The sequence below is a fragment of the Palaemon carinicauda genome, chromosome 15 (assembly GCF_036898095.1).
Source record: "Palaemon carinicauda isolate YSFRI2023 chromosome 15, ASM3689809v2, whole genome shotgun sequence".
NCBI lineage: Eukaryota > Metazoa > Arthropoda > Malacostraca > Decapoda > Palaemonidae > Palaemon > Palaemon carinicauda.
The window spans coordinates 77,075,583-77,103,451 of NC_090739.1; the positions used below are offsets into that span (position 1 = coordinate 77,075,583).

General features: G+C 42.6%; 1 protein-coding gene across 1 annotated transcript in view; it reads right to left on the reverse strand.

Moving 5' to 3' along the window:
- The window catches only part of LOC137654680 (polycystin-2-like), a 93,693-nt gene that overhangs the window by 50,639 nt on the left and 15,185 nt on the right, over positions 1-27,869 (reverse strand). The window contains exon 9 of the mRNA XM_068388549.1: positions 17,416-17,505. Within this exon, the coding sequence (XP_068244650.1) occupies positions 17,416-17,505 (90 nt within the window). The remainder of the gene's footprint in view (positions 1-17,415; positions 17,506-27,869) is intronic.

Sequence of the window (27,869 nt, forward strand, 5' to 3'; positions counted from 1 at the left end):
TTGAAACAAATGTTCTCTTAACCCTTTTATGAAATAACATTTTAATGCATAAAATACCAGTTGATATTCTTTAAAGAAGGCAAGTCTGAGCTACTTTTTTTCTTTAACAAATAATTCCAAATACTGTACCTAAAAATGGTTGTCAAAATCTTGAGTAAAAAATAATAAAACTCTAATTTTATGATCTACAGTAGTAGTTTTACATTTTTCTGTAAATATATGATAAATAGGCTTCTATTAGTAAATTTAAACACCACATTTTCATGAAGGTTAGTTGAAATAAATATATGATAAATAGGCTTCTGGTAATAAACGTAAACACCACATTTTCAAGAAGGTTAGTCGACATATAAATTTCATGAACATAACAACAACTAAATTAATCTCTTCCAGGTTCCTATAAGGAATGCAAAATGAAATTTGGGCCATATGGCTCAGTTTTTTGGCCAGGAAGCCCTTCAACACATATTCTCATAAACCAAGTATTATAAGGAAAATTTAATCAAATGACAGAATTACCAATGCTTTACTTTAGTACTATTGACATAAAAGTAAAGAGCTTTAATGACTTTGCATGATATTTTGCCAGCATGCTATACTACAAACCATTTATTTATAAGTCTTGAATTTAGGCACTGATCTAGTTAAAATGTTATTATTTTAAGTAAAATGTATATTACAATAAGATGAAGAACTCGGAAACTTTCCTATCCTTCCTCCTGGAAGTAATACATACTGAACTTCATCCTTGAGTCTAAGAGTTTCCCTATGGTTGATCCCACAGTTCCCAAGGTTTAATCTGACTGTTTGGACATGACCAAAGTCTGCTGAGCACAATAGTTTACCTGCATCTCATATCTAATTTAGAATAACCCTCTTCATTGCTTGTCTTTCCAAACCAAGAATATGAACAATAAAACATAAGAGAAAAATCAAAAGAAAAGGTTAATAGTAATCAAGGAGGAGATAAATTAATAGCTCCTCCCTTCTTCGACACTGAAATAAGCATCCTAGGAGAAAAGAAAGCTGTGCAGGATCGGGAACTGAGATATATTCCAACAAGAGTTTATGGAAGAACCAAGGAACTATAGGCATATCAGCCTCATACCAGTTCCAGGGGATATTGTACAATCTATGTGAGGAAACAACACATTAAGGCATTCAAGATGAAACTGACTATACCTAGATTGTCAACATGGTTTTTGTAATGGAGGATCAGGTTTTAGCAACCCTTTAGACTTCTTTCATAACATGCTTAATGCTGAATATGTTATCTTTATAATAAAATAAATTTTTGAATATACTTACCCGGTGATTATATAAGCTGCAACTCTGTTGCTCGACAGAAAACTCTACGTAAAAAATCCGCCAGCGATCGCTATGCAGGTAGGGGGTGTACTTCAACAGCGCCATCTGTCGTGCAGGTACTCAGTACTCAATGTAAACACAGAGCTCAATTTTCTCCTCGGTCCACTGGGTCTCTATTGGGGAGGAAGGGAGGGTCCTTTAATATATAATCACCGGGTAAGTATATTCAAAAATTTATTTTATTATAAAAATAACATTTTTCAATATTAAACTTAGCCGGTGATTATATAAGCTGAATCACACCCAGGGGGGTGGGTAGAGACCAGCAATAATTGTTTACATTATTATGAGCTAAGGATTTTTTATTTCATTTTAGCAGTTATTCAAAATAACAAACATAAAATAAATAAGTACCTGGTAAGGAAGTCGACTTAAACAATTACTCTGCCTTTTTAAGTACGTCTTCCTTACGGAGCCTCGCGATCCTCTTAGGATGCTGAGCGACCCCTAGGAGCTGAAGTATCAAGGGTTGCAACCCATACAACAGGACCTCATCAAAACCTCTAATCTAGGCGTTTCTCAAGAAATGACTTTGACCACCCGCCAAATCAAGTAGGATGCGAAAGGCTTCTTAGCCTTCCGGACAACCCAAAAACAATAATAAAACATTTCAAGAGAAAGATTAAAAAGGTTATGGAATTAGGGAATTGTAGTGGTTGAGCCCTCACCCACTACTGCACTCGTTGCTACGAATGGTCCCAGAGTGTAGCAGTTCTCGTAAAGAGACTGGACATTCTTAAGATAAAAAAGACGCGAACACTGACTTGCTTTTCCAATAGGTTGCGTCGATTATACTTTGCAGAGATCTATTTTGTTTAAAGGCCACGGAAGTTGCGACAGCTCTAACTTCGTGTGTCCTTACCTTCAGCAAAGCTTGGTCTTCCTCATTCAGATGGGAATGAGCTTCTCGTATTAACAGTCTGATAAAATAGGATAAAGCATTCTTTGACATAGGCAAAGATGGTTTCTTAACTGAACACCATAAAGCTTCAGACGGGCCTCGTAAAGGTTTAGTTCGTTTTAAATAGAACTTAAGAGCTCTTACAGGGCATAAGACTCTTTCTAGTTCATTTCCAACCATACGATAAGTTTGGAATATCGAACGATATTGGCCAAGGCCGAGAAGGCAGCTCGTTTTTGGCTAGAAAACCAAGTTGTAGAACATGTAGCCGTTTCGGATGAGAATCCGATGTTCTTGCTGAAGGCATGAATCTCACTGACTCTTTTAGCTGTGGCTAAGCATACCAGGAAAAAGTCTTTAAGGTGAGATCTTTCAGGGAGGCTGATTGTAGCGGTTCGAACCTGTCTGACATAAGGAATCTTAGTACCACGTCTAAATTCCAACCAGGTGTAACCAAACGACGCTCCTTCGTGGTCTCAAAAGACTTAAGGAGGTCCTGTAGATCTTTATTGTTGGAAAGATCTAAGCCTCTGTGACAGAAGACTGATGCCAACATGCTTCTGTAACCCTTGATAGTGGGAGTTGAAAGAGATCGTTCTTTCCTCAGATATAAGAGGAAGTCAGCTATTTGAGTTACAGAGGTACTGGTCGAGGAAACGGATACTGACTTGCACCCGTTTCGGAAGATTTCCCACTTCGATTGGTAGACTCTAAGGGTGGATGTTCTCCTTGCTCTAGCAATCGCTCTGGCTGCCTCCTTCGAAAAGCCTCTAGCTCTCAAGAGTCTTTCGATAGTCTGAAGGCAGTCAGACGAAGAGTGTGGAGGCCTTGGTGTACCTTCTTTACGTGTGGCTGACGTAGAAGGTCCACCCTTAGGGGAAGTGTTCTGGGAACGTCTACTAGCCATCGAAGTACCTCGGTGAACCATTCTCTCGCGGGCCAGAGGGAAGCAACTAGCGTCAACCTTGTCCCTTCGTGAGAGGCGAACTTCTGCAGTACCTTGTTGACAATCTTGAACGGAGGGAATGCATATAGATCTAGATGTGACCAATCTATAAGAGAAAGGCATCTATATGAACTGCTACTGGGTCCGGGATTGGTGAGCAAAATATTGTGAGCCTCTTGGTCATCGAGGCTGCGAAGAGATCTATGGTTGGCTGGCCTCAGGTGGCCCAAAGTCTCTTGCATACATCCTTGTGGAGGGTCCATTCTGTTGGAATTATTTGTCCCTTCCGACTGAGACAATCTGCCATGACATTCAAGTTGCCTTGGATGAACCTCGTTACTAGTGATATGTCTAGACCTTTTGACCAGGTGAGGAGGTCCCTTGCGATCTCGTACAACGTCAGAGAGTAGGTCCCTCCTTGCTTGGAGATTTACGCCAAAGCCGTGGTGTTGTCCGAGTTCACCTCCACCACTTTGCCTTGAAGGAGAGACCTGAAGCTTTTCCAGGCCAGACGTACTGCCAGTAGCTCCTTGCAGTTGAAATGCATTGTCCTTTGACTCGAGTTCCATAATCCCGAGCATTCCCGACCGTCTAATGTCGCACCCCAGCCTACGTCCGATGCGTCCGAGAAGAGAACGTGGTTGGGAGTCTGAACAGTCAGGGGAAGACCCTCTCTTAGGTTGATATAGTCCTTTCACCAAGTTAGACAAGACTTTATCTTTTCGGAAACCGGGATCGAGACCGCTTCTAGCGTCTTGTCCTTTTCCAGTGAAAAGCTAGATGGTATAGAAGAGGACGGAGGTGTAGTCTTCCTAGTGACACAAATTGATCCACGGATGACAGCGTCCCTACCAGACTCATCCACAGCCTGACTGAGCAGCGTTCCTTCTTCAGCATCTTCTGGATGGATAGCAGGGCTGGGGGCTGATCGTCTTGTTCAGCAACGTCCTCATCAGAGGGTTCCTCATCCGAAACTGATGAGGAAACGGCAACGGAGTGGGCAACGTCTGACTCGCTGAATCCCGTCGCACTGGTGGATGCGTGACGGAGCCGGACGCAATATCATGGAACTGCTGCACAGTCTGTGAACTGTCAACAACCATGGGGGCGCGAGGAAGTACAGCGTCAACCCGAAACTGTCTAGACTGTCTGGGTTGTACAGTCAACACCCTACCGGGTTGCTGAGGTTGACGCACTGCGTCACAACAAGTCACCTCTGCTGGTTGTTGAACGTCCTGAACGTCAACAACCACCTCCGAGCGTCGCTTAACGTCAACGTGCGGCTGGCAACCCACACTGGGTCGCATCGGTGGAGGAACCACCTCAACTGGCAGACGCGAGTAGGTTACCTCAGCGTCAACAGGGCGCACAACCGACCGGTTGGAAGGTTGTTGGCCAGAAGGAGGAACCACCTCAACTGGCAGACGCGAGTAGGTTACCTCAGCGTCAACAGGGCGCACAACCGACCGGTTGGAAGGTTGTTGGCCAGAAGGTTCTTCTCCGCATTTAAGTCCTCTATCAAGGACGCAAGCTTGGACTGCATGTCTTGCAGCAAAGCCCATTTAGGGTCTACAGGAGCAGGTGTGGCAACAGACGGGGTTAGCGACTGAGGCGGAACCGTTTACCATCCCTGAAAGCCTTGTTATGTGTGACATAATAGTACAACAAAACTTCAAAGGCTCGACAAAAGCTGAGAAGTTGACCTGTAAACAACTTGGAGCGTCTCCTGGCTAAGCGCCAGGGAGAGTCTACCAGAATTGAGAAGTCTATCTGGGCAGAGGCATGAACTCCCAAGCCGAGAACTTCTCTCGTGTCATATCAGACTCTCGCTCTATAAGCCAGTTTAAAAGAAGGGAAATCAAAGGCTGTATCCCCAAAACTCCTCCTGGTGAAAAAAACCAGTCGCCTAGCCAACGTAACGCTCTCTAGGAGAGTGAGAGAGCACTAGCTTAAAAACAACGGCTTCGAAGTAGCTAGGCCTAGTGTAAGTTCTGACGTTTAGGCGAACGAGGAGCAGCAGTTACAAGATCCGGACGAAGATCCTTAAAAAAATCATCATGATTTAATTAAGTCCATAGGAGGCTAAGCAGCTTAAGGCTCCTCTCCATCTGACAGAGTCCTCAAGGGAATATCAGTAGGAGGGAGAACAGCAACTTCCTCATCTACAGGAACCTTGTCCGATAAAAGCTGAGTCTCTCACTGGTGCATTAGTAGCGGACCAGAACGCAACGTCATGTAACTGCTTGACAGTCTGTGAACTGTCAACAACTGAACTGTCAACCACAACAGGTGCGTGAGGACGTACAGTGTCCACTCAAGACTGCTTTGACTGTCTAGACTGAGCAGTCAAAACAACTCTAGAATGCGGAGGTTGACGCACCGCGTCAAAACAAAACAACTTAGACTGTTGTTGTACCTCGCGAACGTCAACGGAAGGTTCCGTGCGTCGCTGAACGTCAACATGCGGCTGGCAGGGTACACTGGAACGCATGGGTGGCGGGACTCTCTCAGCTGGAGTGCGGCAGAAGGTCGCCTCAGCGTCCACAGGACGCACAACCGTGGTTGGTTGTAGGCTAGAGGTTGGTGCAGTGTCAACCTACTCCGCACGAAAGTCCTGCATCAATGACGTTAACTGAGACTGCATGGTCTGCAGCAAAGACCACTTAGGGTCTACAGGAGCAGGTGCGGCAACAGACGGTGTGACTGTCTGATGCGGTACCGCTTTGCCTCTCTTAGGAGGTGAGCAGTCGTCGGAAGACTGCAGCGAGTCCGAACTGACCCAGTGGCTACAACTGGGCCGTTGGACTTGCGCGGAAGGGACCGACTTGCGCTTAATAAGCCGCGAGACCTTGGTCCATGGTTTCTTACGAGAAACCTCTTCCGCAGACGAGGAATAAATGGGCTCTCTCGTCTTTGTGTGGGTGGGGCGATCTTGGGTAGATACGCCCGAAACCACGGAGGGAAACGTCTGTTCGTTGATCAAGGCCTCTCGAACCCATAAGTCGTTCGACATTACTTCTCCCCTGGGCTTGGGAGCTTGCAAGAGGTCCCGGACTAGGTGAACGACAGGCACGAACAGACGAACCCTCGGACGCAACACTGTAACACTTTGCGCATATCACTTTATCGATTTTCTGTTTTGCACTTATTTCACTGAAATCGAAACTTTTACTGATTTCTACCTGAAACACGCAATTCTACCCTTCATTAAAAGGTAGTAATTGCGAAATCAGTCATATAATGCAGCTCATTAATACCAGCAAAAAACAGAAAACATATATTAAGATAAAAAATTCAGTGGCTGGGAAAGAGACTAAACACTAGTTCATATAAACTACGTTTTCAATCTCTCACCGCACATAGCCTGGGAACGAGAATAAAAACCTAAAAACGTTTTACCTTCCTCCCCGTACAGAGACTAGGGACGAGAGTAACACGAGAACAACGTTACCCGCTTGAACGGAACGTTTTCTCTCCTCTCTCTCCCTCCGTCTCTATCTCTCTCTCTCACTCTCTTGATTTCGCACCTAAGAGAAGAGCCCAATTATATATCGTCAAAAAAACATGTTATTTGACTAAAGGAAAAAACTGAAAGGTTTTCCAAATAAAAAGTTCCTTTAAATTAGAATTTAAAACATTTAAGCTAAGAAAGAATGAACAAAACATCAGAGTGCAAAGAGAAACCGTGATACACTCTCTCTCTATCGTAACGATAGAGCGCATGTTGAACGTCCTGAACGTCAACAACTGCGTAGCCTAAAAAACTAAACGTTAGTTCATCTTTGAAAACAGTACGAAGACTATCAAAGAAATTCTTTCATAAAACATTACATTTAAAAAGTTTTAAATTCTTTAAAGGCTAAATACGATATAACGGGCTCAACGTTGATTAACTTCGGTTCCAAGTTAGGACCGCCTACTATCAGGAAAGGTCGCATATAAACAAAACATTAAAATTTATTTTTATATGTTTATAATAAATGGAAAGTTAATCGAAGAGGCCTAATAAAGGCGGAGAGATATAAAATATATAGATCTATAACGTGATAAGAAAAATTACTAAAAACCTAAACACACTTCCGTCTAAGGGAAGGGTCGGCCATTTAAAAGTGAAAGAGAGTCCATACTCTCTTTGTCACCATAATTAAATCTATCCAAAACGAGTTCAAGTTTTGAGATGAAGATAAAACACCTGCATAGCGAAAGCTCAAAACTAGAATAGTGTACTTCACCAAATAGTTGTGAAAACAAATCCAGTTAGTAACAGCGAATTAGTAGGTCTTGCCGGTAGCCCGACAGAGAGAAAATTGAGTTCTGTGTTTACATTGAGTACTGAGTACCTGCACGACAGATGGCGCTGTTGAAGTACACCCCCTACCTGCATAGCGATCGCTGGCGGATTTTTTACGTAGAGTTTTCTGTCGAGCAACAGAGTTGCAGCTTATATAATCACCGGCTAAGTTTAATATTGAAAAATATGCAATAAAAAAAGAGCAATAGATACAGTAGCACCTTAATTAACAAGTTTACTTTGTTCTGGGAGCTCGCTTGCAAACTCAGATGCTCGTAAAGTAAAAAAAATTTTCCATACAAAACAAATGAAATTCACTTGATGTATTTCACACGTCTATAAATACTCATATAAACTCATTTTTAAAGGTTTGTCACTGATATTACTGAATTGAAGAATTTATAGCCCTTACTATAAAAAATTATTGCAAATTGATAATTAACTATAAAAAATAAATTTATTGACAAACTAACTCACACTTTACCTATGAGAAGAGTCATGGCTGGCGTGAGAGAAACAAGAGAGGACGAAGAAACAGAGGGGTTTACTACATGGAAAAATATCTTCCTCCATGAGAACTTTATTGAAAGTTCTCCCTCTTGAACAACGTTCAATATCACTAACTGAATCACTTGAGTTACACTCTAACATTTAGCTTTGATTAGGAACCTATCAAGAGATGACTACTTATACCTTGTCAACAGGGAAAATAGCCTAGTGAGGAAAGGAAATAAGGAAACATAGAATAGTGTGCCTGAGTGTACCATCAAGCAAGAGAACTCTAACCCAAGACAGTGGAAGACCTTGGTACAGAGGCTATGGCACTACCCAAGATTAGAGATCCATGGTTTGACTTTGACATGTCCTTCTGGAAGTGCTTCTTACCATAGCGAAAGAGCCTCTTCTACCCTTACCAAATGGAATGTAGACACTGTACAATTACAATGCAGTAGTTAACCTCTTGAGTGAAGAAGAATTTTTCAGTCATCTTCGTATTGCCAGGTGTATGAGGAAAGAGGAGTGTGTGTAAAGAATAGGCCAGACTATTTGATGTATGTGTAGGCAAAGGAAAAATGAGTAGTAACTAGAGATCCAATGTAGTACTATCTGGCCAGTCAAAGGACCCAATAACTCTCTAGTGGTAGAATTTCAATGGGTAGCTGATGCTTTGGTCAACATACTACCTATTTCTACTAATGCTTCTCGGAGAGTAGATGAGTCAGGCTTTAACCACGGGGGGTGTAAGCTAATGCAAAATAAAATTGGGTAAAATACTTGTGAACACTGCCTGGGTTACATTTGAGTATTCAATGACTGATTTCTGCACATCATATACAAGTGTTGTTGGTACTTGTCAACAAAAAATGCACATATGGATGGAAAATTGTTCTCAGATAAATACAGTATAATAATTATAACCGATTTGAATTTGTATGCTCTTATACCAATTTGCTTGTATTCATAGTTAATCGTAAACTGAGGTATTACTGAACTGTATACTGAATCTAGATTTTCAGCAATATTTGAAAAGATACCACATAAAATATAATAGTAAAAGGAGGGGAGTCTGGGTATCAAAGTTGAAGGAAGATATTAGATAAAAGATTAGCTAAGTAACAGCAAATTAAGAGTTATCATCAATGGAATATTCTTTTCTTGGAAAAAAGATTAAGTGTGTGCCTCAAGTTTTGTTATAGAGTCCCCTCCTCTTCATTATCCCCATAAATGTCCTGGACTTGGGGCTGGTTATCAAAATAAGTGATTTGCTAATGGTACAAAATTAAGGGATTTTGACGAAGGAAAAATCTATTTCTGGGAAGAGGCCTGTGACGCCCGGTGAGAAAGGTCCTTCCTTATACCTTTCCTAATATAAATCTTCCAAATATACTAGAGAAAGATAAAAGCATGGAATGCAGAGGTTACAACCCTCGCGCGAACACCTTGTAGGTGTCGTGTATTAAACAAAGGCGTGTGTAAACCACTATTCACAGGTTGTCTTCCATTTAGATAATCCCTTCATCAATGGGGAGGGCCGTGACAGGCCCTAGATAACATGGTTGAACTCCCCAACGACACCTACCACGCGCGCCCTCTAGGACATCCTTCTGCAAGAACATATGGCTTGGCAAGGAAAAAGAGGGGTGGGGTCCGTATCAAATAACCGGGAAGGGTTTCACCGGGCGTCACAGGCCTCTTCCCAGAAATAGATTTTTCCTTCGTCAAAATCCCTTTTCTGGGGGGCCTGTGACGGCCGGTGAGAATGTACCAGAGAATGCCTTCCAAGCCCAATAAATTAATAACATAATAAGGAGAAAACAAACACCATGTAAGGCAATAATATAATACTGTAAGTAAACATAAATCATAAACTAGCCATAGGCATAGGGGATGTAATGCTAAAATAATATGAGGACCAGGGATCACCTGAGTGTCCCGTCGTGAAAGGAATCAACCTTACATGTCTAAGCATATCTAAACTTTACAGGAATGATAATTACAATAACAGTTAAATCATAACAATTAAACATGGCAAAATAACTTAGGGCTAACGAACCACCCAGGAGAGTGGCGACGTGGTGTGAGAGGTGGTCAGGAGGGAGGAGAGAAGAGATGGAATAAAGAAAAAATCAGAGATTAATGGGGGGAGATAAGACTCCCCGCTGCAACCGTAGGGTATTTAAGGGCCTGTAAGTTCTTTAGATAGTGGCGTTTGAAAACCATAGGAGACTTCCAACCCGTGTATTTTTTAAGGTCATCAAAGTCCATGTTCTGGAAGTAATTGATAGAGGTAGCTATTGACCGTATATCATGAGCATGGGGAAATGATTCCGGGTTAGCATGTTTAATGAAGTAGAGGATTTGTTGTCTGATACCTTGAATGGTCAAAGTACCACCTTGTTCCCTGATAAATAAGGGGCCAGACGAGCGGGTGGCAGATCTAGCTAAAAAGGTCCTGAGAGTAGTGACTGGACACAGCGAAGGATCCTGGGGAAGAGAGATGATCTTCCAAGGGGACCACCTATTTTGCGGGTCCTCATTTTTTGCTAGGAAAGCTCTGTCTGGGGTAAGCAGTACTTCGCCTGTAGGGAGGAAATCTATGTTTTCCGGGTTACGTGAGAGCGCTGCTAGTTCTGAGATTCTAGCACCTGAGGCCATAGCTGATAGAAATAACGTCTTCCTAAGCAGAGTGATATAAGAGCAGGACTCGTTGTCAGTGTCCGACGCGAGTTTGAGGACATTGTTCAGAGACCAAGAGACTTTTTGTGGCCGATCCAACGGCCGAAGCCTAGCACATGCTTTTGGAATAGATGAGAAATAGGAATCAGCTAGATTAATGTTAAACCCAACCAGGAATATCTTCTTCAGAGCTGACTTGATGGTAGTTATAGTGCTAGCTGCCAAGCCCTTGTCAAATAAGAACCTAAAGAACGAGATGGCTAAATTCGGAGTCATACGAGTGTGGTCTGAATTCTTTAAGAAACCTGCTAATTTCTTAACAGCCGAATCATATTGACGAATTGTCGAGTCCCTTTTGTCCGCTTCGATGAAGAGAACGTTTTCTGGGTCAATGTTTGCGTCTTTATGCGCTGCAAACTTCATGAAGTCCACAAAGTTAGGGTTTTGGCTATCCTTGAGGAATCTGACACAGTCTGTGTTTGAATTACTTGGGTTAGTTTGGGGAATGGAATCCGGAAGGGTCGGAGTTTCAGCTCGAGGAGGAGAGGAAACCAACTGCTCTTTGGCCAGTGAGGTGCTACTAAGGCCACTGTCCCCCGGAAGGAGCGTAGTTTGTGCAATACTTTCATTAGAAGATTCACTGGTGGAAATAGGTAAATCTTCCTCCAATGGTTCCAATCCAGGGTTAATGCGTCTATGGCATAAGCCTGAGGGTCCATGTTTGGTGTCACATAACAAGGAAGTTTGTGATTCATCCGAGTTGCGAATAGATCTACCTGAAGGCCCGGAACCAGCCTGAGTATCCACTGGAATGAAATTATGTCCAGAGACCATTCTGATTCCAGTGGTTTCATCCTGGATAGTGAGTCCGCTATCACATTCTGGACTCCCGCTAGGTGGGTTGCTGACAGGAACCAGTTCTTTTCTGCTGCCAAGGTGAAGATAGTGACCAGGATCTGATTCAGGTTGGGCGACTTGGATCCTCCTCTGTTGATGCAGTGTACTACGGCTGTGCTGTCTGACACTACTCTGATGTGGGTCGACCTCGGAGGAGAGAGCCTCTTCAGGGTCAAGAACACTGCCATGGCTTCGAGAACATTGATGTGGAAGTGTTTCATGGCGGGTGACCAAGAGCCCTGAAACATCTGACGTTCGTAGTAACCCCCCCATCCACTCAGAGACGCGTCTGTATGAATTGTCACTTGTGGGGGTGGGAATTGAAGAGGAACCGATTTGGAAAGGTTCTTCGATTCGGACCATGGCTGTAATCTCATTTTCAAGACAGAGGGGATTTTCGAGACCTTGTCTCTTAAAGGTACTGTGGCTCTCTTTCTCCAAACTCGATTGATGTCTTTGAGTTTGGCTTTCAATAGGCGATCTGTTACTGAGGCGAATTGCAGAAGGCCGAGGATTCTTTCTAAGGCTCTTCTGGACACCTGCCTGTGTTTTAGAAAATTCTTGACCTTGGAAGCTATTTCTCTTACCTTTTTGGGAGGTAGAACCAGCTTGTGCCGTGCAAGGTCCCATTGTATGCCTAACCATTCGAAGCGGTCTGATGGAAGTAGGCGGGATTTTTGGAGATTGACCCGAAATCCCAGGTTGGCGAGAAAACGAAGTACTTTCTTCGTAGCTCTGTTGCACTCCAGGGCTGACCGAGCCCAAATAAGCCAATCGTCCAGATAAGCAACGATCTGAATCCCTTGGTTCCTGAGTTGTTCTAGCACCGTCTCTCCCAGTTTCGTGAATATCCTGGGTGCAATGTTGAGGCCGAAGGGCATGACTTTGAATGCAAAGGCTTTCCTGCCTAGACGGAAACCTAGGTAAGGAGAGAAGTTTCGAGCTATTGGTACATGATAATAGGCGTCGGTAAGATCGATAGAGGTGGTGACGGCCCCACGGGGAAGCAGGGTACGTACCTGAGAGATGGTCAACATCCGGAACTTGTCGCAGAGGATGTAAGAATTTAGCTTTGACAAGTCCAGGACCACTCTCAATGCCGACGAGCCTTTCTTCGGAACTGTGAACAGGCGGCCTTGGAACTTCAGCGATCGAACCCGTTTGATTGCTTTTTTCTGTAGTAACTCGGTGGTGTACTCTCTCAGAATGGATGTGGGTCTCTGGAAGAAGGTCACTGGTGGAGGAGGGGAACCTTGTGACCATTTCCACCCCAAGCCTTTGGAGACTATGCTGTGAGCCCACGGACTGAAGGTCCAACGGTCTCGAAAGTGGTAAAGTCTCCCCCCTACCGGAACTATATCATTGCGAGGGAGTGAATCTAGGTTCTTTCCCTCCTCGAGAACCCCTTGTCCTAGGTCCGCCTCGTTGACGGAACTGTCCTCTAGCCCTGAAGCTACCTCTCTGGTGTCCACGAAAGGAACCTGAGGGTCCGTAGCTAGGGATGTATGCGGGTGAGGGCATCCAAACGGGGTTGGGTTGGGTACCTGGGGGAGCAGTGAGGTAGACCACCTGTTGAGGGTGTTTCGGCTGTAGAGGAGACGAAGCAGTGGGAGACTGTGAAGACGAGTGGGCAATCGACGATTGTTGGTAGTGACCTCGGCTCGTCTTGTAAGGGGCAAACCTCTGTTTCTTCCTGAAGAAGTTTTGTTTTTGCCCTTCAACCCTCTTTTTGGCAGTGAGGCCCCACCTCACTTGCAAATTTTGATTTGCTCTCGCAGCGTCTTGTAGTACCTTGTTCACCTCCTCCTGAGGAAAAAGGTTCTTACCCCAGCAGGGGGAAGCTATCAGCCTATTCGGTTCATGCCTGATCGTGGCCTCAGAAAGAACGTGCTTCCTGCAACTAACCCGAGCCGAACAAAACTCGTGTAAGTCGATTTGGAAGGACAGAGACAGGTTCTTTGTGAATATCCGGAACATGGTCTCGGTCGGGTAAAGTGAGGTTAGGGACTCCACGGAGGTAATGGAGTGGAGAGACCTAGCCAACCTATTCCGTGCCTCAAACTCAGTCTTGAGAAGAATATCTGGTAATTTAGGAAGCTTCTCGGAGAACAGATTAGAGGCACAGTCTGGGTCTAACTTCCCTACTGTGAAAGTAGCGGGGGCATCATCCCAGATAGTAACGGTACTCGGAATGAGCATGGAGGTGGGATCGGTCTCTTTAAGAGCTGGCATGGCAGAACCTTCTTTGATAGCCTGAAAAGTAAGAGCTGCCACTTTATCTGTAATAGGCAAGGTAATACCTGGAGAAGCTGTAAATATGGTGTAGGCTCCTTTGTGTGGGGTGAGCTTGGAATTAGTGCAACCCCAGTCTGACAACGTCCTGGCCCAGAAAGATTGGGCCTGCTCTTTAGGGAATATTACCGTTTCCTTCGGTACCTTGTCTAACCTAACCAAGGCATGTTCTTTCAATCGCACGAAGCCGTTGAATGGGAATTCTAGTCCCGGAGGGTAAAATTCTAAGTCCTCTAGAGGACGGGTGCCTATGCCCTCTAGAGTTATGGCACCATCAATATATGGAGCATGTAAGGCAAACCTCCAAGGGTTGTTTTTCTCGAAGGGAGGTAACTTCGATGCGTCCGGGGCTGAAGGAGGGGGCATCTGAGTTCCGGAACGGATGAGACTTGCCACCATATCTTTGAGCTCCGTCATAGCTCCTCGGTCTGCCCTAGACTGTTGAAGATATTGTTGTATCTGCTCTTTCACAATATCCCTGACCATGGCGGCGGATAAAGGGGGCTCCCGAGCTTGATCCTCTAACGAAGCCCTGGACTTAGTAGACTTTGACTTCTTAGGAGTCACGGTTTTAGGTATAGCAATATGAACATCAGGATCCTTTGAGGGTCCCGGAACCGGTGACACTGATAATGGCAAAGCTGAAGGCTTAAAGGTACGTAGTGGCTTCACCTTGGGTCGTACAGGAATGGAGGAACCTAGAGTAGAAGCCGTAGGTTTATCAAAGCCGTGAAAGGAAGTAGAAGAGGAAGGAGTGTGGGGTGAAAGGGGGTCCACCAACTCAACACCACCTACCTGCTCATCCATGGGTTCCTCGTCCAGACCTAGGTAGGGCCCAGCCTCCGTCACTAAAACCTCTTCCTCAGTTAGAATGGTTTCTCTAATCACTTCAATTAACGGGGCCGCTGTCTCCGGTGGAACTGCTGCAGTAGTAGAGCCTGGGAATAGGCGAGAAGCCATGTCTCCATCAAGAAGATAGGGTGCGCCAGCAGGCGCATTCCTCCCAAACCCTGACACCCAAGTCCGGAGAGTAGCTCTCGCCTCCCTGAGAGATTCATCATCAGCCTGAAAGAGGAGAGGGAATTAATGATGAAGTCAAAACTGAAGTCAATATACAAAGAGCAATTAATTCTTCGCAAAGAATATTAACAGGGCCACTAGAACCAACTTACCTCCTCGCTCAGGAGTAGGGCTGACAGCCCATAGCAGAGCATGCATGCCTCCGGAAACCATATCGTATAGGGGGCTTGTCCCGGTTCCCGAGAGAAGGATATGGCGCAATGGGCATGGGCCCGGCATAGATCATGGCCCATGGAATCAGCAAAGGCAGCGGAGCAGCCCCTGGCAGTGCAGCGGACTTTCTGTAAAAAGAAAGAAGACATAAGTCTGGATGTTCCTTGAGATTCTTGTCATTGACTTATGAATCAGAAACACTTAAATCTTAATTAATGTGTGAGTATGGTAGTAGCTAACACCTTAATAAAATAAGAAATTATAATAGAAAACCAGTAACCACATAGCATGAATCTCTAAACTTCATCGATATCACACTGTTAACTCCGGTTCTGGACTCCTGCTTGATCTCTGTTTTTACCGGAGGTCCGGTAGCAAAGGCCCGTCATCGTGAAATCGTGACCGTCTCCGGTACGATAACATTATCCTCAATGAATGAGTTATCTCCAGTGAAGCCGGAGATACGATGAAAACGGGGGCCTTAACTGTGTAATTGTGATCAAACATGACAAAGGTTCGTGTGTAAAAGGCTTCAGCCGGAGTCCGAGTGCCGGCTTTCACCGTTGCACTCCAAAAATCTGCTCCGGAACGATAACTAGTTCTCACCCAATGAGTATCCATTATAGCGGAGCATAACTCAAGGCGGAGCTAAGGGTGTCGGTATAAAACGACCCCAATTAATGACTCATACACTAACGTACCTAATAATAGTGTTAGCTATATTAACAGTAACCACATCAATAAATCGTTTATAATATTAAACGTACTATCATCAATTCTGATACTGAGAAGAGGCCTGAATAACCCGTGATCGTATAAAAACGGAGAACGGGAAATTCACCTCTCTTACTCAAAGAAAACGAGAGAAAGGATAACTCATACCTGTAGAACAGGAAACGAGCACTCTATGCTTTCGCTCTCAAGGTTACATATTAAAAATTAACATCACACAATAAATAAGAAATTTAATAAAATTGATTGCTTTTCTTAGTAATAGTAATAACGAAGAATAACGACAACGTAACCAAAAAACAAGGATATAGTCTAAAACGAACCCTCCAGGAGGGTACAAATTAACAGACTAAATCGCTAAGCTTTAAATCGTTTCTATGCTTTAAAACGCTAAGCTTTAAACCGTTACTGTGCTTTAAAACGCTATCTTAAATCGCTATTCTTCGTAGGTCCAAATTGGACTTGCAAGCAAATAAATACCATAGTAAAAATTAATAATAATTAATGATAACATAAAAGGCCATAAAACGTAAGTGATATAACCTATCCGACAGAGTACCAGATGGGCAAAATTAACTAGAAAATTTACCGAAGCGAACATACCCAAAATGGCTGCCGATATCTCGGCAGGACAATCGCTTCCAAAACTAAAAACCACCATAATGGAAATAGAACAAATGCCCGGTACTGTCAAAAACTGCCAAAACAAACTATGGTACTTAACATTGGTAAGGGTGAAGTAACAACGTCAGTCATGTTGAAATAACGAGAAATTCTTCGAAAAAACACTGTGCCCAAAAAAACTATGCTTGCTTGAAGTCCAATTAAAGAAGGATGACCTAGAGGGCGCGCGTGGTAGGTGTCGTTGGGGAGTTCAACCATGTTATCTAGGGCCTGTCACGGCCCTCCCCATTGATGAAGGGATTATCTAAATGGAAGACAACCTGTGAATAGTGGTTTACACACGCCTTTGTTTAATACACGACACCTACAAGGTGTTCGCGCGAGGGTTGTAACCTCTGCATTCCATGCTTTTATCTTTCTCTAGTATATTTGGAAGATTTATATTAGGAAAGGTATAAGGAAGGACCTTTCTCACCGGCCGTCACAGGCCCCCCAGAAAAATCCACTAGATGGCAATTGGAATAAAGTTTAACACCAGCAACTATGGGAACTTCTTCAAAAACCAGATAAAATCATTTGAATAAATCAGTAGGTGAGATTGTGAATAGCACTATTCATAGTAATTCCAAGAATAGGTTAGCTATAGTAACTGACACTACTGGGAAATCATCATTACGTATACTGTATCCTTGAATGGATTGTTAAGTCTTTGAGGCATCTGCAGCCATGTAACTCCACCTTTGTAAAATTCACTATCAATCATGTGCTTTACTAAATGTGTGAATTCAAATCACCTTTTAATATTATTAAAACCTTTTTTTTTACAGTAATAACATTGGTCTAGTAAACAAGACCATCATTAACATGGAATTTTTTTTTTTGTTAGCCTTTTGAGAAAAATTGTAGATTTGAGACTTTTAACAAATTTCTACATTGAAAATAGTCTATACATACCTGTGTTCCAAAGAGTAGGTACCCTAACTGGGCAAAGGCAAAGAATACGATGAAGAACATGATGGCAAATCCAGCGACATCTTTGGCACACTGTAAAAATAAAATATACAAAAAAAGGTTAACATTTGATGACTCTTCCAACCCTTAAGGATATCTCTATAAGTATTTCCACAAATCTAAATACAAATATACCATTATACAATATTCACTCTATTAGATCAATTAAATAAAACATCCTTCATAATCAGAAACTCCCGAGAAATCTTTAACAGTACAGTAATCTAGTCTTTGAAAAATGTGTTCAGTCGGCAGCATTATTTAGCTTGAGAGGATGAAACAAGTTTCCACAAAGCACTGTTTCTATAATGATTTATGCCCAGGATATAAACTGACTCAAGACATTCAAGATCATAGTGAAGATACCCTTCTCTGATCTCATTCAATGCATCTATGTTAGGCAATTTCAAAACTATTCAAGTGAATGATGAATGACTGCACAGAAATTTTCCAAGTACACAAGAGTAGGCTAACTGTGTAATTACAAAGAGGTAATTTCTGCTTCATGAAAATTGTGAAAATGTCTCCAAGGTCTATTGCATGATGACAATTAACACCATCACATATACAGAGAATGGTAAGTAGGGAATTGTAGATAACTTTGCCTGGATTCAGGACAAGATTATAATGAGCACACAAAATTGTTGTAATATAGCAATGATTTTCAATGTGTCCATTCTCCATTGCTTGGTTATCTAAATTGTTTGGCATTTTGTGATGTAAGGAATTCAATTGTGTTTTGGGACAAATAATTATTGATATAGACTAAAGGGGCACGGAAGTCAAGATTATGAATGTAACCCTAAACTGACTATGTTTAATTTTGCTGGATTTAGAACATCTAGCTTAATGTCTGGCCATGGTGGAATACAACCTCTTCCAGTGGGACAAAGTTATGAAATAATAAGGCCCACTGGAAGAGGTTTCAAAATATTTTAGAGAAAAATCACAGTACAGTACAGTATAAAGATTCCATTAAATTGCTGAGAAATGCATATAATTTCCGGGTATACATAGTATAAGGCTTTACATATTCTCCCCTTGGAAAAACAGTAGCTGTATAAAGGAGATGAGCCTATTCTTCTTTTAAAAGGAAAATTTTGTTAACTTAATTGACCAGAGGATGCTTTCTTGAGTGTTGAACTACCATATCAAGGAAAGCCTGGTTTGTTGATGACTATAGATAACCTTATTTGTTGAATCAAGAAGACTATAACCTTCGAAAATCAAATAGATCAGCTTTAATATGGAATACTGTAGTTATATTCAACTAAGACCTGTTGCTAAGAGGGTTTATGCATTACCTGAAAATAAAAAAAAAACTAACCGTAAAAGGAACCATTTCTGGTACAACTCGACAACATAAATGGTGGGTTACCCTCAAATCATCACTCTTTGGTGTGGCCCTAAAAGTTTCTCTGTTTAGACCAGATGACTGTCACTTACTATTCAAAGGAAAGGGCAACCCTTTTAGATTGTGTTTGACCATATGGAAGCAATGAGAGACTTCATATGCCCAACCCCTGTTTTACAGAAGCTTAACTGACTGATCAGTTGATAAGTTTTTCTCTCCTGTACTATGAAACTGAAAATATTTTACTAAATGTTGATACTTTTGAGGTATATACCCAAATGACATGTTTCTTTTGGCTTACCAAAGACAGTTGATTTCTTTATTTCAAAAGTTTTCTTTTTGCAAGTTATCTAGAGGTGGTTCTCTTCGTAGAACTTTAGAAAATAGGTAATGTTACTCCATTAGTTAAATAAGACTGCCTTACCCTTATGTTGTTACATAATACAACATAATGAAACAATCAGAATTATTAACATCAAATGCAAATCTAAATATACAATTGATATAAACTTCTTGATAGAAAATTTCAAAGTTATGTTTTACTAAACAATTTTTTAAGAAACGAATGGTTTGTGTCATGAATTGAAACACAAGATATTGTATACCTTCTATGATGGAACAGTAGCCTACCTAGCATGATAACCTAAAATAGTTTTGCATGAGGAAAAACTGCAGCATCATGCATAAGTTACAATATGATAAATGATGATTTTGAAGGGTTGATTACAGTTCTTATGTCTGGGCTCAAATGATGATGCCAATTAGTTTCTTCCAAGGAACTAACAAGTAACACATTTAAGATTAAAATCATTTGAAATGTTTATAATCCAGAGAAAAAGGATACCATTCACTACATATACACCATATAAAAAGCAATTTATCAAATAAAACAATATGACAAATTTGTAATAATATGATATTTTAATTATAAAATAAATTTTTGAATATACTTACCCGGTGAATATATAGCTGCAACTCTGTTGCTCGACAGACAAAAAAACTGTACAAAAAAACTCGCCAGCGATCGCTATACAGGTTGCGGGTGTGCCCATCAGCGCCAACTGTCGGCCAGATACCAAACTCCATGTAAACAAAGACTCAATTTTCTCCTCATCCCACTGCGTCTCTATTGGGGAGGAAGGGAGGGTCGTTTAATTTATATTCACCGGGTAAGTATATTCAAAAATTTATTTTATAATTAAAATATCATTTTTAAATATTTAACTTAGCCGGTGAATATATAACTGATTCACACCCAGGGTGGTGGGTAGAGACCAGTTAAATATGTTTACATCTTATGAGCTAAGAGTTTTTATTTCATTTTAGAAGTTATCAAAATAACAAAAACAAAATAAATAGGTACCTGGTAAGGAAGTCGACTTAGACGATTACTCTGCCTTATAAGTACGTCTTCCTTACGGAGCCTTGCGATCCTCTTAGGATGCTGATCGACCCCTAGGAGCTGAAGTATCAAGGGCTGCAACCCATACAACAGGACCTCATCAAACCCCTAATCTGGGCGCTCTCAAGAAATGACTTTGACCACCCGCCAAATCAACCAGGATGCGAAAGGCTTCTTAGCCTTACGGACAACCCATAAAAAACAACATTTCAAGAGACAGATTAAAAGGATATGGAATTAGGGAATTGTAGTGGTTGAGCCCTCACCCACTACTGCACTCGCTGCTACGAATGGTCCCAGTGTGTAGCAGTTCTCGTAAAGAGACTGGACATCTTTCAAGTAAAATGACGCGAACACTGACTTGCTTCTCCAATAGGTTGCGTCCATTATACTTTGCAGAGATATATTTTGCTTAAAGGCCACGGAAGTTGCTACAGCTCAAACTTCGTGCGTCTTCACCTTAAGCAAAGTTCGGTCTTCCTTACTCAGATGTGAATGAGCTTCTCGTATTAACAATCTGATAAAGTCTGACCAAGCATTCTTTGACATAGGCAAGGATGGTTTCTTAACTGAACACCATAAAGCTTCAGATTGGCCTCGTAAAGGTTTAGTACGCTTTAAATAGAACTTAAGAGCTCTAACAGGGCATAAGACTCTTTCTAGTTCATTGCCTACGATCTCCGATAAGCTGGGAATATCGAAAGATTTAGGCCAAGGCCGAGAAGGCAGCTCATTTTTGGCTAGAAAACCAAGTTGCAGGAACAAGTGGCTTTTTCCGACGAAAATCCGATGTTCTTGCTGAAGGCATGAATCTCACTGACTCTTTTAGCCGAGGCTAAGCATACCAGGAAAAGAGTCTTAAGAGTGAGATCTTTCAGGGAGGCTGATTGTAACGGCTCCAACCTGTCTGACATGAGGAATCTTAGTACCACGTCTAAATTCCATCCAGGGGTAGCCAAACGACGCTCCTTGGTGGTCTCAAAAGACTTAAGGAGGTCTTGCAGATCTTTATGTTGGAAAGATCTAAGCCTCTATGCCGGAAGACCGATGCCAACATGCTTCTGTAGCCCTTGATAGTGGGAGCTGAAAGGGATCGTCCTTTCCTCAGGTAAAAGAGAAAATCAGCTATTTGAGCTACAGTGAACCCTCGCTACTTCGCGGTTCGACCATCGCGGATTCACCACTTCGCAGATTATTTCCATAACCCATATATATACAGTAATATATATATATATATATATATATATATATATATATATATATATATATATATATATATATATGTATGAATGTATTTATGTATATATGTAGGTATGTATATGTGTATACATATAAATATATATATATATATATATATATATATATATATATATATATATATATATATATATATATATATATATATATATATATATATATACAGTACACACACACACACACACACACATATATATATATATATATATATATATATATATATATATATATATATATATATATATATATATATATATCTAAAGTAGGAAGATGTGATGTAGTTCTAAGGGAAAAGTATGGGAAATATGTCTGGGTAATAAGCAAAGCTCTACCTCCAGTTTGTTTCTTCATTATGATCAGAGATAAATGTAAACAAAACATTGGTTGCCATTTTTTATCGTGCTTTTTAGCGTGTTTAGGAAACGCATGATATAAAATTGCCTTTAATATTTGTGCCTGTTTTAGTTTAGGGTACTGTAGTACATGCATTAAGTGTTCTGTACATTAAAAGGTAGTTTGTTAACAGTACTACGTACAAGGGAAGGTTTTAAAAGTCAAAATATACATGTTGAATAAGTAGGTAAATATGGTGTCACTACTTCGCGGATTTTCACCTATCGCGGCTGCGTCTGGAACCTATCTACCGCGATAAACGAGGGTTCACTGTACAGAGGTACTGGTCGAGGATACAGAAACTGACTTGCACCAGTCTCGGAAGACTTCCCACTTCGATTGGTAGACTCTAATGGTAGACGCTCTCCTTGCTCTAGCAATCGCACTGGCTGCCTCCTTCGAAAAGCCTCTAGCTCTCGAGAGTCTTTCGATAGTCTGAAGGCAGTCAGACGAAGAGCGTGGAGGCTTTGGAGTACCTTCTTTACGTGTGGCTGACGTAGAAGGTCTACCATTAGAGGAAGACTTCTGGGACGTCTACTAACCATCGAAGTATCTCGGTGAACCATTCTCTCGCGGGCCAGAGGGGAGCAACTAACGTCAACCTTGTCCCTTCGTGAGAGGCGAACTTCTGCAGTACCTTGTTGACAATCTTGAACGGTGGGAATGCGTAGAGATCCAGATGTGACCAATCTAGGAGGAAAGCATCTAATGTATTGCTGCTGGGTCCGGGACTGGAGAGCAATAGATTGGAAGCCTCTTGGTCAGCGAGGTTGTAAAGAGAACTATGGATGGTTTACCCCAAGTGGCCCAAAGTCTCTTGTACACATCCTTGTGGAGGGTCCATTCGGTTGGAATTACTTGCCCTTTCCGACTGAGACAATCTGCTATGACGTTCAAGTCGCCTTGGATGAACCTCGTTACTAGGGAGATGTCTTGACCTTTTGACCAGATGAGCAGGTCCCTTGCGATCTCGTACAACGTCAGTGAGTGGGTACCTCCTTGTTTGGAGATGTACGACAAGGCCGTGGTGTTGTCCGAGTTTACTTCCACCACTTTGCCTCGAAGGAGAGACTTGAAGCTTTTCAAGGCCAGATGAACTGCCAACAGCTCCTTGCAGTTGATATGCATGCTCCTCTGACTCGAGTTCCACAGACCTGAGCATTCCCGACCGTCCAGTGTCGCGCCCCAACCCAAGTCCGATGCGTCCGAGAAGAGAACGTGGTGGGGAGTCTGAACAGCCAGGGGAAGACCCTCTCTTAGGTTGATATTGTCCTTCCACCAAGTCAGACAAGACTTTATCTTTCCGGAAATCGGGATCGAGACCGCTTCTAGCGTCTTGTCGTTTTTCCAGTGAAAAGCCAGATGGTATTGAAGAGGACGGAGGTGTAGTCTTCCTAGTGATACAAACTGTTCCAGGGATGACAGCGTCCCCACCAGACTCATCCACAGCCTGACTGAGCAGCGTTCCTTCTTCAGCATCTTCTGGATGGATAGCAGGGCTTGATCTATTCTGGGGGCTGATCGTCTTGTTGTTCAGCAACGTCCTCATCAGATAGTTCCTCATCCGAAAACTGATGAGGAAACGGCAACGGAGTGGGCAACGTCTGGCTCGCTGAGTCCGGTCGCACTGGTGCATGCGTGACGGAGCCGGACGCAACGTCATGGAACTGCTGCACAGTCTGAGAACTGTCAACAACCATGGGTGCGCGAGGAAGCACAGCGTCCACCCGAGACTGTCTAGACCGTCTGGGTTGTGCAGTCAACACCATACCGGGTTGCTGAGGTTGACGCACCGCGTCAAAACAAGTCACCTCTGCTGGTTGTTGAACGTCCTGAACGTCAACAACCACCTCCGAGCGTCGCTTAACGTCAACGTGCGGCTGGCAACCCACACTGGGTCGCATCGGTGGAGGAACCACCTCAACTGGTAGACGCGAGAAGGTTACCTCAGCGTCAACAGGACGCACAACCGACCGGTTGGAAGGTTGTTGGCCAGAAGGTTCGGCAGCAACCTTCTCCGCATTAAAGTCCTCTATCAAGGACGCAAGCTTGGACTGCAGGTGCGGCAACAGACGGGGTTAGCGACTGAGGCGGTACCGCTTTCCATCCCTGAAAGCCTTGTTTATGCATGACATAATTGTACAGCAAAACTTCAAAGGCTCGAAAACAGCTTTGAAGTTGACCTGTAAAAAACTTGGAGCGTCTCCTGGCCAGGCGCCAGGGAGAGTCTACGAGATTTGAGAAGTCTATCTGGGCAGAGGCAGGAACTCCCAAGACGAGAACTTCTCTCGTGTCATATCAGACTCTCGCTCTATAAGCCAGTTTAAAAGAAGGGAAAGCAAAGGCTGTATCCCCCAAACTCCTCCTGGTGATAAACCAGTCGCCTAGCAAACGTAAAGCTCTCTAGGAGAGCGAGAGAGCACTAGCTTATAAACAACGGCTTCGAAGTAGCTAGGCCTAGTGTAAGCTCTGACGTTTAGGCGAACGAGGAGCAGCAGTTACAAAAAGATCCGGACAAAGATCCTTAAAAATCAGCATGATTTAATTAAAGTCCATAGAGGGTTAAGCAGCTTTAGGCTCCTCTCCGTCTGACAGAGTCCTCAAGGGAATATCAGTAGGAGGGGGAACAGCAACTTCCTCATCTACAGGAACCTTGTCCGATAAAAGCTGAGGCTCAAGCAAGGGAGAGACCTACCGTGGTGGCAATGCTTTACAAGCAGAGTCCACACGCACTGGTGCATTAGTAGCGGACCAGGACGCAACGTCATGTAACTGCTTGACAGTCTGTGAACTGTCAACAACTGAACTGTCAACAACAACAGGTGCGTGAGGACGCACAGCGTCCACTCGAGACTGCTTTGACTGCCTAGACTGAGCAGTCAAAACAACTCTAGAATGCGGAGGTTGACGCACAGCGTCAAAACAAGTCAACTCCGATTGTTAGCGAACGTCCTGAACGTCAACAGGAGCATCAGCAAGAGGCCTAACGTCCAAATGTGGCTGAAAAACCACACGAGACCGCATCGAGTGTGGTTCTAAACAACCTGACTGACGTGACTTAGCTACGCCAACGTCAACAGGATGCACAAAGGAACGTTAGGTTGGCTGAAAGCCAGGATATCGATGAGATAAACGGCTACACTCAACGGACTAATCGGCAGAATAGTCTTCCATAAGGGAGGCAAGCATATTCTGCATGTCTTGCCGTACAACCCATTAAGGATCAACGGAAATGGTTGTGGTAAGAGACGAGGGTAACGTCTGTGACCGCAACACTTTGCCAACAAAAAAAGGACTCTCGGAGTCTGTGTTACGCTTTTGTTAGGCAGCGAGCAGTTTTCCGATGACTGCATAGGGTCAGAGCTGTCCTAATGGCTGCAACCAGGACGCTGGACCTGTCCTGAAAGGACTGACTTTCGCTTAAGGGCCTCGAAACCTTGTTACAGGTTTCTTATGCGAAAAGCCTTCAGATGATGAGGAGAAAAACGTCTCTCTCGCCTTATGGTAGGGGAGATCTTGGTAAGATACACCCGATACCATAGAGGGAAACGTCTGTTCGCTGATCAAGGCCTCTCGAACCCATAAGTCGTTCGACATTACTTCTCCCCTGGGCTTGGGAGCTTGCAAGAGGTCCCGGACTAGGTGAACTACAGGCACGAACAGACGAACCCTCGTTCGCAACACTGTAACACTTTGCGCAATATCACTTTATCACTTCGATTTTCTGTTTTGCACTTATTTCACTGAAATCGAAACTTTTACTGATTTCTACCTAAAGCACGCAATTCTACCCTCATCAAAAGGTAGTAATTGCGAAATCAGTCGTATAATGCAAGCTTATTAATACCAGCAAAAAACAGTAAACATATTTTAAGATAAAAAATTCAGTGGCTGGGGAAGAGACTAAACACTAGTTCCTTCAAAACTACGTTTTCAATCTCTCACCGCACATTGCCTGGGGACGAGAATAAAAAACTAAAAACGTTTTATCCTTTCTCCCCGTACAGAGACTAGGGACGAGAGTAACTCGAGAACAACGTTACCCGCTTGAACGGAACGTTTTCTCTCCTCTCTCTCCCTCCGTCTCTATCTCTCTCTCTCTTTCTCTCTTGATTTCGCACCTAAGAGAAGAGCCCAATTACATTTCGTCAAAAAAACATGTTATTTGACCAAAGGAAAAAACTGAAAGGTTTTTCAATTAAAAAGTTCCTTTAAAATAGAATTTAAAACATTTAAGCTTTGAAAGAAGAATGAACAAAACGTCAGAATCGATTTACTCTTTCTGCAAAGTGAAACCGTGATACTCTCTCTCTCTCTATCGTAACGATAGAGCGCAAACTGCGTAGTATAAATAAACTAAACATTAGTTCATCTTTGAAAACAGTACGAAGACTATTCAAAGAAATTCTTTCATAAAATATTTATTAAAAATATTCGTTTAAAAGGTTTTAAATCATTAGCTCTTTAAAAGCTATTTACGATTGAAAGGGCTCAACGTTGTTTAACTTCGGTTTCCAAGTTAGGACCGCCTACTCTCAGGAAAGGTCGCATATAAACAAAACATTAAAATTTATTTTTTATGTTTATTATAAATGGAAAGTTAATCGAAGAGGCCTAATAAAGGCGGTGAGATATAAAATATATAGAGGAAAATCTATAATTAATTCATAACGTGATAAGATAATTACTAAAAGCCTAAACACACTTCCGTCTAAGGGAAGGGTCGGCCATTAAAAAGTCAAAGAAAGTCCATACTCTCTGTCACCAAAAATTAAATCTATCCAAAACGAGTTCAAGATTTAAGATGAAGATAAAACACCTGCACTGCGAAAGCTCAAACCAGAATATAGTACTTCACCAAAGATGATGGGAAAAACTCCAGGTTTCAACAGCGAGTAAAGTACGTCTTGTCGACACGTCGACAGAGAGAAAATTGAGTCTTTGTTTACATGGAGTTTGGTATCTGGCCGACAGTTGGCGCTGATGGGCACACCCGCAACCTGTATAGCGATCGCTGGCGAGTTTTTTTGTACAGTTTTTTTGTCTGTCGAGCTACAGAGTTGCAGCTATATATTCACCGGCTAAGTTAATTATTTAAAATTGTATTTTACTATTTATATTGGGTATACAGTATTGTTTTTGGCAAAGCTGAAGTAGCCATGATAATTCTAAGTGATGGATAACTATCTCACACGCTAGTTATCGGGTGGAGGAGGGCGATAGCCCTGCTACCCCGCTCACTCACATACCTGGGTTGAGTAACCACTTTGCTTACTGGCAGGACTTCTTGGGGTATAGGGTGGTGGGTCAATGTGTATAAATAGTGGAATGTTTGTATGTTAGGAAAAATACAAAGTATTACAAATTTGTCGTTTGTTCCATCGCAGATAAAAAACCTTCCACCATTTATATTGGGTAGAGTCACTCTTAGGAAGGAGGAAGTCCTTACCAACTGGCTTTGGTATTTTGGCCCAGGGTTCTCTCTACTTCGGTATGCTCGAAGTAGTAGAAACCCTACCCTCGCTAAATTCTCATGTTATGCCCTATTAGGGGCAAGCACTATTAGCGGCCTGCAGAAGTTTGTGTGTTCATGAAACTAGCAACGCGGTTAGTCTATAACGTAGGAACTCTAATACAAATCCAAGATTCCTTAGAATTTACCCAATACCCTCCCTCGAAGAGGTATTGGGGACACAACAAAGTATTATTTCTATACTTATGATACACAAGTGAAGTCTTACCTGCAGAGTGGTAGGATCAGCTTGTGCTGGGGAACCATGGTGCTGTTTTCCCCAGGGGGAGAAGGTGAAAGGAATAAAAAGCCAGTCATTATACTCGTTCGCCGTAGACTAACCCGGGTAACCTCAGCCCTCAACCCTATGTTACTTGTCCATCAAGAAGCTTGAGGTGTTTTAGACCACTTGTTGTGCAGCCACCACAGGGCCTATGGAGAACGTGTCCAGGTTCCTGTGGGTTATGTCTTGCAGGTAG